General features: G+C 41.1%; 1 protein-coding gene across 3 annotated transcripts in view; it reads right to left on the bottom strand.

The window, feature by feature from the left end:
- LOC126408847 (casein kinase I-like) overlaps positions 1-9,589 on the bottom strand; it is a 40,847-nt gene that overhangs the window by 17,517 nt on the left and 13,741 nt on the right. For all 3 annotated transcript variants that reach the window (XM_050074576.1, XM_050074574.1, XM_050074577.1), the window contains exons 2-3: positions 3,424-4,597; positions 3,059-3,128 (exon numbers count right to left, since the gene is read on the bottom strand). In XM_050074576.1, coding sequence (XP_049930533.1) covers positions 3,059-3,128; positions 3,424-3,714 — 361 coding nt within the window. In that variant the 5' untranslated portion in view covers positions 3,715-4,597. The remainder of the gene's footprint in view (positions 1-3,058; positions 3,129-3,423; positions 4,598-9,589) is intronic.

The following is a 9,589-nucleotide window of genomic DNA, read 5'->3' on the forward strand; positions in this document are numbered from 1 at the left end:
GGGGCTTCATAGCAAAGGGGGTGAATACATATGCACATGCCAATTTTCACTTTTTTATTTCTTTAAATTATTCTTTTATATATATTTTTCTCATTTCACTTCACCAACTTAGATAACTTTGTGCAGATCCATCACATGAAATTTTCAGATGAAAAACATTTAAATTACAGGTTGGAATCTAACAAAATAGTTAAAAAGCAAAGGGGGGTGAATACTTTTCCAAGGCGCTGTAAATCAATTAAGCTGTCCGCACAGGCTGCATAATGGCTGTTATTTGCACTCTGTTGTAACTACAGTGATCCTATGTTGGTCTCTGTGCGCTGCCGAATGCAGGTGACCTACACTCAATACTATGCCTTAAGGCATCCCGTGTAGACACAGACAGAGGACTGAAACTGCTGCTGCTCTGCTAACATGCTGCTTTTGCTACATGGGCTGTTTAGACAGCTTTTATCCAAGAGCTATCACTGAACTGAACAGAATCAAACACTGTCCTGCCATTGTGTTGTGAACTATTAAGAAACATTGGGTCTCATTCATGAAACGTGAGCAGAAGGAATTTGTGTGTAAACTGTTCGCAGACGGAAATTTACGTGCGTGTCTGCATTCATCAATATTTTAGTAGCTCCGATCTTTTCGTAGCTACTAACAAAATCTACTCCTGCTCCTGACCACTTGTAGTGCTTCTGTAAATTTAGTAAAGCACATAAATATAGCTTGTCACTATTGAAAATTACAATTTTAACTCATATTGCGCTCTGTTATGTACACAATACACAGATGCCTTTGAAACACGTAATCTAAACATGACAAAATATTAAAAATATAACACATTTAGTTAAATTAGTTGGTAATTAGCAGGGTTAAGATCCAGATTAGGTTCATGATTGTGAATTATCTATGTAAATCGACTCAATAGATTACACGTTCTTTCTACATGTTGAATGATGATAATAAAAATATCCGTAAGGACAGCCGGATCACAGCCTCTTCGGCCTTCAGCTGTTCGCACTTCATTCAAAACCCCACAAATGAATCTTCTGTTTGTTTGGTGACCGCTGTATTTTTTGTGTGTGCTTATAGGCCATAAGGTGAACGCAGTTATCGTTTCATCTCGTTCCGACATCTGGGGACTACATGATCTTTACTTCATAAAAAAGATCGATACACGTTCAGCTAATCAGCGGGAGTTCGTAGCTCATAACCCCGCAAAAGTCCTGTGATCGGGGTCGTAATTCGGCACTTGTTCCGTCTGAGCGTAATGATCTGTTCCGCCTGAGAGTTATTCGCTGGGTCAGTGGTGAAGTGGCGCACATGACTCGTGCTACGGACGGACGGATGGACGGACGGACAGACAGCCACGTATCTTAAACAGGTAATACATCTGGCTACATCTTTCCCACATCAAATATCCGTGATCACCTACACCCGCATGCGTAAAAGCGCACACAATTCCGTGTCCTCTCACCGCGGATGCTGTGATTTGATGGCCCGGTACTAGGGGTGTAACGGTACACAAAAATCTCGGTTCGGTACGTACCTCGGTACACAAGTCACGGTTTGTTTTTTTTCGGTACAGTAATGAAAAAAATAGACAACTATTAAATATCTTTTACTTATTGGTAACCTTATTAAAACATACCACCACAGCAGTTAACTCTTTTTACACAATTTTTGAATGAAACAAATATATATAAAATCCTGCTTTTTCACATTGTTTGAATGAAAATAGAAATATAAAAGTGAAAAATAAAATCCTGCTGTTTTTTTAACACATTTTTTGAATGAAAAATATAAATATACATTTCTGCTTTAACAGTTTTACTCAATTAAAATAAAAAGTATAGTGCAGCTGGTCAGCTTTAAAGCCTGCTCAGATTCAGTTTTACTAGGAACTTACTTAGCTTTCCCACTTTGTTAAAGTGCAGTAAACAAAACATGCTTATATCTAAAGTGCAGCTTAAACAATTTTACTCAACTCCAATGGCGTTGGTTATTTCTTTAGCGCGATGGTCAGGGAAACGCTCTTTCTTTTTAAACGACGACGATATCGTAGTTTGCACCAGATTGCTTTTTCTAGTCGTGCCGGTTAACGTTCAAACTCGGGTGGTGTCGCTTTAGATGCGTTAGCATGTTAGACGTGTTTCCAAGTACATACCCGACCGCTGTTCTGCAGTGTCGGCACACTGCTTTTGTCTTGTCCACTTGTTTATTTCCATCTTCGTATTTTACCCTGAAACCAAAGTGTTCCCAAACGGAGGACTTAAGGTTTGCGGGTGGGTCTTCAGGTTCGTCAGGCTCACTTGCCATGTTGTCAAAATGCGAGAATGCGCTGCACAAAGTGAAAGCGGAGATTTACGGTCGGACTCGGTCCGTCACTCAATTATGTCCGTCGGGGAACTAGATATTTGGTGTTATATGGTTGGTTAAATGGTTCGGCTCGCAAAAACGGAATTAAAATAAAACAAAATAAAATAAAATAATATCCTGCGCCCAATAATTCGGTACAGGGTCGTGCCGAACCGAAAGTCGTGTACCGAATGGTTCGACACAAATACATGTACCGTTACGGCCCTACCCGGTACTCATTGTAGCCCACTCTTAGATGTCGGAGCGGAAATAAGTTTCTGTGAGACTTTTTCTGATTCATCTTACGGCCTATTATGCGTTTCTTTGCCTCCAGTTTTATATCAAACCATTCACGCTTCATGGTTCTTTGTACCACGGAGACAACATTAACAGCATCTGTTACCTCCCTCCAGGCCTTCGCTTTGCCTGTCCCTGTCACACCACTACTAACTGAAGAAAATAAAATGTTTTTTCTTAAGTCCACTTCACCCAAAATTATTATTATTATTATATTATTATTATTAATCTCCACTTCGGAAAAATTCTTTTTTCTTTCCCTCTCTTTCTTTGTTTGCGCCATGACTGACAGGTCGACTGGATGCACCTACACCTTCTTATCACAGCTAACTTTATTAAACATGTTGGTCACATGAAAACTCTTCCATTATCGCTCAGTAGAAAACCTGACGAAAGAGACAGTGGTTCTTACCTGAACTTCCCAGCTGTTTGTAGAAGCGATATTCTAGGTGGAGCTGGGGCGCCCGCGACTTGATAGGCTCCTATGAAGGAGGATTATGTCTGAATTAGAATAATTCTTTGTCACACAATAGAAGTGGTAAATTCCATAAAATACAATTCATTATATATATTTTTCTGACAATACTGCTTTATTCAGGGCAATTTGTATTTTCTATGTAAATAATGTCTTTAAGTACAATGCAAAACCGTTTTCTGTCCCTTTCAAGTGCAAATGATTTTATTCTGAACTATGGATTAGTGTCCCTCTCACTATTACACAAATTAAGTGTGCTGCCCTAAAATGCTATACACTCCACACAGAGAAATTATGTTTACCAGTTTAATAGCCACGTATTCATTGGTGTACAGGTTCTTTCCAAGTCGCAGCTCTCCAAAGTTCCCACAGCCGATCTTCTTTCCTACCCGGAAGTTTGGTCCGACCATCAGAACCCCGGAGTTGGAGCTGGCACCCCGTCCACCGTGCCCTGATCGACTCCCCGTCTTCCCAGGCATCCTCTTCCCCTCCTCCGTCTCCCCCTTGCCTCCACCTCCCCCACCACCTCCTCCTCCTCCACCACCACCGCCACCACCACCTCCTCCCCCTACTCCTCGCTTGTCAAAGTCCATCAGTTTGTGGTAGCCTGGCCTCTCCACGGTTAAGCCGATTCCATGCAACCAAAACAACTACCAAAACAACTGCCTAGCGGCTTGACTGTCAGACGTTAGGATGGTCTCCGCGGGGCCAAAATGTGAATTTAACTCGGCTTGGGGTTTAACTTTAAAGAGGGCAGGGTCTGAGCTGGACTGGGACAGATGCTAGAAATGAAAGGAAATAAGCGGATATAGAACTCTAGAGCTTAGTTATGCAGAACTTAAGAGTGCTTAGTACTATAAAATAAGTGATGAGGGCTGATGAGAGTGAAAGAAATCAAAAGCTAATGATTGCTGGGTGGGTGGATAGATGACTAAATTAAAGAGAAATGAAAAGATGACAGGGTAAGGGGGCAACACTTCCAACCAGTTTATACCCCCTTGTAGGGGCCAGAGATGGTGATGGAGGGGAAGGGGATAATGGCCTTATCAGTCACCATGCGTGGCTAGCCATATGCTAACATGCTATATGAAACTGGGAAGCTATGCTAGCTTCAGGCTAAGATATACCAGTCCACCATGACAACAGCCTGCTGTCAGCACAAAACCCATGCACCCAACCCCAGTGCAGACTTTAACAGCAGTTGAGGTAATCTGAGTTTACCAAAAACTAGTTCAGAGGTTCCCCTTTCTTACAGCTGATACTGGGATAAATACCTCAGGCATGTGATTTACTGCCATAGATCTTAGTTAGTTGGTTTTAGAGCATGTGATCCTATCAATCCTAGACCTCTGTACTTGTCCACTGTCACACAGAAGATGATAATCTGTCACACAACTGCTTGGTCCTGCAGAACACCAGGTGAAGCTTTTGCCCCTGGGTGTGACGAGAGTGTGTGCCGATGTTTCAACGTTCCACCTGAAAGACATGAGAAAAAAAAAAAAAAAAGAGATGAGATTCAAATGATTTCATGAAAGTTGAACCATATGTCAGTATTTAATGTATAGCACAGTTTCCCACACATTCATTTGTCACGGCTAGGGTTGGGATTCGTTAGGATTTTAACGATTCTGATTCCTTACCGATTCCTACTTAACGGTCCGATTCCTTACCGATTCCTCTTACCGATTCCTACATTATATTCATTATACTTGCTATACTTAAACAAGTATATAATAAACACAAATGCAATCATACAAATACAAAAACTTTATTCTAACTGTTGCACAGTACAATTAGATGAAAATACACATCTGTGTGTGGTGTGTATTTCAGATTTAGAGCTTGTATCATCTCCCTAACAAAAAGTGATTCTCTGATTTCTACAGTAACACTATTGCCTCAAATTAACCACAGCAATGTAATAAAAAACACTTATATGCATTCTTGCTTGGGCACTGTTATTTACGTGACAACACCTGAACACAACACACACACACATTGGCTGTTTGTTTCTACCGCTCCCCTCGCTGGAAGTCTCGGACCTCCAGCCGCCAGCCTCCGCCTTGATTAAACGCTGAAAATTAAATAAAAGAGAGAGACAGGTGTCTCCTATTTTATCTTATTTTGTTATATTTCTACCGCTCCCCTCGCTGGAAGCGTCGGACCTCCCGCCGCCCGCTCCCGCCAACCGCTCCCGTCTCAAACACGGAGGTCTCCCTCTCCGCTGAGCACCCGGCGCACGCCCGGCCTATTAAATAGCCTGTAACCATGACAACTGTGTGACACAAATTCAGTGCTTTAGTGATTTGATAATGTCGGGCTCGGTTGGGTTCGGACAGAAATATGCGGCCCGTGCCGCACTCTAATGGAAATGCACGTGACGTTTTTTGTTTTTTTTTTGGTTTTTTTTTACAATCTAGGAATCGTTTGCAGGAACCGTTACGCCAAATGTGATGGAACCGGTTCCAGAACCGGAACTTTGGACCCGGTTCCAAAAAAGAACCGGATCCGGATCCCAACCCTAGGCACGGCCCACCACGACATCAGCATTTGCTGCCACATGTTGGTTTTCTATTTTTGGAGCTGGACTGTTCATGAGGAGTGCTGCTGGAATATAGATACTGTTCGGTTATTCAGAGCACCACACTAGCTGAGTACAGAGTGTACTCTGGGCACTGACAGAGCAGTTGAACCCCAGGCGCAGTTTAAGTGAAACTTAACCGTTCATTCATTCATATAGAAATAAAACGCTCTATTTCTTAGAACAACAGCGCTCTAAACATAACGGGTTTTTTTAACCTTTTTTGGATTAAACTGGCTGCAATCCCATGGACACCAAGCACCCCACAGTCCAATTCTAGGTCTAAAGCCTCATTTCCACCAAGCTGTCCGGTTCAGTTCAATTCAGTTTGGTAGACATTATAAAGGTTATTTTTACGTTTCTATTGTGAAGATTTGCAGATGGTACCAAGAGAACCGTCCCTTGCCATCTCCATTTTTGGTCACCGTCTGTTGAGGTACCTAGCACACTGATCAGGTACTAAAAGGTGGAGATAGAAACACTGCAGTTTTTGGCCAATAGAGAAACATCACTCTTGCTCAGGGCTAATAAACAAGTTGCAGACGTCCCTCTGCATCACCAGTAAAGAGTGGATACAGTGAGTGCTGGATGGAGCAGTTAGTGACAACAACACATTTAAGAGAACTGTCTGCTGTGGAAACACTTAACAGATCTACAGTCTCGGTATAGGTTCATAGGGTTTTTGATTCTAAAGGTACTATACCGAAACTTTTTGGTGGAAATGTGGCTTAAAACCAATGTAAGATTTGGGCACAGTCCTAAGCATTTTTTCACAGCGCCTAAGCTGAATAAGCAGAGAAGAAAAAACAAAGACATGTATTTCATTTATGTCTCATTTATATAGGATTTTTTTTTTTTTTTTTTTTACATTCCAATTTCTGAATATACTTAATACTTAAAAGTTCATAGCTCTTTGAAGGGGTGTACTGCATTATTATGCTATTATATTACCATTATATCAGTGACATATAATGGTCTTAAAATTACCATAATATTGNTGTGTGTGTGTGTGTGTGTGTGTGTGTGTACATATATATATATACATATATATATATATATATATATATATGCTGGGCAACAAGTTGTCAGTGATACAGTAAAGGAAAATTTTGTAAGCTGAAATGTTTTTATTTTTTTATCGCAGGAACCAACCAACAGCATTCAGCCTTTCTAACAGAAAACCAGGCCAGATCTTACTCCAGGAGGACAGGACATGTTCTCTGGTGTTTCCGATTTCCTCTTCTAATAATAACACTCATCCTGGCTTCTCCCATTCCTTCCTTCTCTCCTCTCCTCTCAGTTTTCCTCAGCACTCCATTTTCCAATATATCCCCTCTCCTCTGCTCAAGACCTCTCTTTTCTCCTTTTGCTATAATAAGCTGGTAAATGGCAGTGCATGAGGTCATATTTATTAATTAGCATTTTACTATGCAGGTATAAGATGATGCATGTTCTTGTTTTATAAGTCAAATACAACTGCCCCTTTAATTAAAAGTAATCAAACCTTTGTATTTGGTATTGGTATTTTTGGTTTCTTATTTGAGTCATCGAGTCAGATATATTAATTCAGTTACAAGCATGTTCCTAATCTGCAATACTTGTGCTTAATATAAAATATAGGCTACATACTGTAACTGCAAGGTGAGCACAGACACTTTTTAAATGTCACAGATTAAGTCAAATCAATTAACTGACACTCAGAGCAATAATACTTAACAATAAATATCCACCAAAATTTGAGCTACAATTTGTGAGGTCCTGTTTGAAGAATTAACTTTTGAGGAGATTACTGCAACATGTGAGGGAGCGTACAGCTGATCACATCTATTAATTTAACTTTCCAAAGTTAAAGGCTTTGTTTTTGATCAGTTTCAGAATACTCTGTTGCAAGAAAATCTGTAAGCACTAAGTGAATAATGCAGTAATATAAATTTTAAGACAATCACTCCTAAACTGATTTAGTATTTGTCGGCCAACAGCTCCACAGTCTAGTTTTAGAACACAAAAATAATTTCAACAATTAATTTAAGTTAAACAGATACATATCACTTTACCTCTTTTACAATACATAATGTAAATGGGAATTTGTATTCTCTTTCTATGGCAGTATTGGTCTAGCGTGTCACCAATTTGCCAGGCTAATGCTGCATTTCTACTGGATGGTACAGAACAGCTCTACTCAACTCAAGTCACTCCTTGTTTTTTTTTTAGTTTTCTATCAGCCAAGGTTGTGGATAGTACCTGGTGGCGTACTTGTTTTGTGGTACCACCTCAATCAAGGTTCCAAGTGGGCGGAGTCTATACTACACAGGACGAATGGCACATACCCACTATTTTTAAATAGACAAGCTATCATCAGTAGATTCACTCAACTCCCATTTTTAAAAATGGCAGCTCACAAAACTACGCCATACACTACAGGTTACAATTGATAAGTTACAGACGTTGCTGATGAAAGGATCCAGCAAGTGTCGCACTGAAGATGATGTCACAGCAGTTTTATGTGGAGTCACTATAGCGGGGTACTATAAGCAGTGGAAAACAAAATGGAGAAAGGACCTGGCACCAAAAGTGAGTAAAGCCGAATCAAGTCAAGCTGTATCATGCAGCAGTGAAAATGAGGCACAAGGTACTGTTTGCAGATGATGCCAGATTGTTCCCAGCATTGTCTGTGTTTTGCTTAAGTGGCAACCCCTGGGGCTGACATAGAAGTCAACATGGAAGTGCCAAAACTGCAGTTCCTCTAATGGCCACTTGAGGCTGGCTCCTAGAACAAGGCAATCCACATAGACCCACATGTTAGTTAAGTATCCACAGTGATACTAAACTTAAAGCCCATAAGCCAAATCTGGCCTTTGATAGGGAGGCAGGTCACCCCTACAACCATTTGCTAATTCACACTGAAAATACTTTTTTGTATTTTTAATGTAAATAAGGTTCCAGGGTGCATAAAAAGCATCAAAATAGTGCTTGTTTATAAAAAAATAAATTTAAAAAATGCCAGGGGAGGACTGCTCGCACCAACAACAGAGGTCTGGACTAAGCCTCCATGTCCTCAAATCCTAGAAATGCCCCTGCATAGGGCTGGCAGATAAAACGATCTCAAACAGGATCGCAATAAAATGTATGTCATCTATCTACATGGATAGACCTAGATAGCGTGGCAGAAGTTAACAAGACAGCTGTCAGTCAATCTGCAGTGTCAGGGATGTGCGTCATTGTACACATCTATTTTTCAAAGCTAAGTTTGTGATGAGGTGAGTCAGCAGAGGTGAGGAGCAATTGAAAGTGGCGTGGACATAAAAAAAGAGGGGAAAATGAGTGAAAGTGAGGAGCAAAGTGGTGGTGAAGCTGAAGAAGAGCTTGAGTTATCCTCAAAAACAGACGAAATTAACCGTTCTGTATAACAATGCAGCGCAAGCAGCGGAGGATCTGCGGAAACGGGGATTCAACGTGGGTGAGCTTGCCTGCAGGAGCAGGAGCAAGGACATATCGGAGGAAACGCTGGCCCGACTCCTACCGTGGGAGATGACCGAGACCCGGCGTGGCGGAGACATGGACCGGTTCCAGCGGCAGATCCGAAAGAAGCTGCAGGAGTACCGCAGGACGGACCCGGCAGCTGCTGCAGGGGATGACGGATGAGTGAGCGATTTATTCTCAATTTCTCATTATTGGATTATAATTGCGGTGAGATGTTCTCTCCTCTTTTTCTTATAAGAAACAAAAATTTCATAGTGCGCATGCGCCCACGCGTGCAGCCTGTTGCAGTCGCTCCTGCTTGTTTTCTTGGTTTTCTTACTTTTTTGCTTTATTAAGTTTGGTATTTGTGCTGGCTTTTTGAGATTGTCATTTTGAAACTGCGCCCTCTCAAAACATGCTGATTGAGA

The sequence above is a fragment of the Epinephelus moara genome, chromosome 21 (assembly GCF_006386435.1).
Source record: "Epinephelus moara isolate mb chromosome 21, YSFRI_EMoa_1.0, whole genome shotgun sequence".
NCBI lineage: Eukaryota > Metazoa > Chordata > Actinopteri > Perciformes > Serranidae > Epinephelus > Epinephelus moara.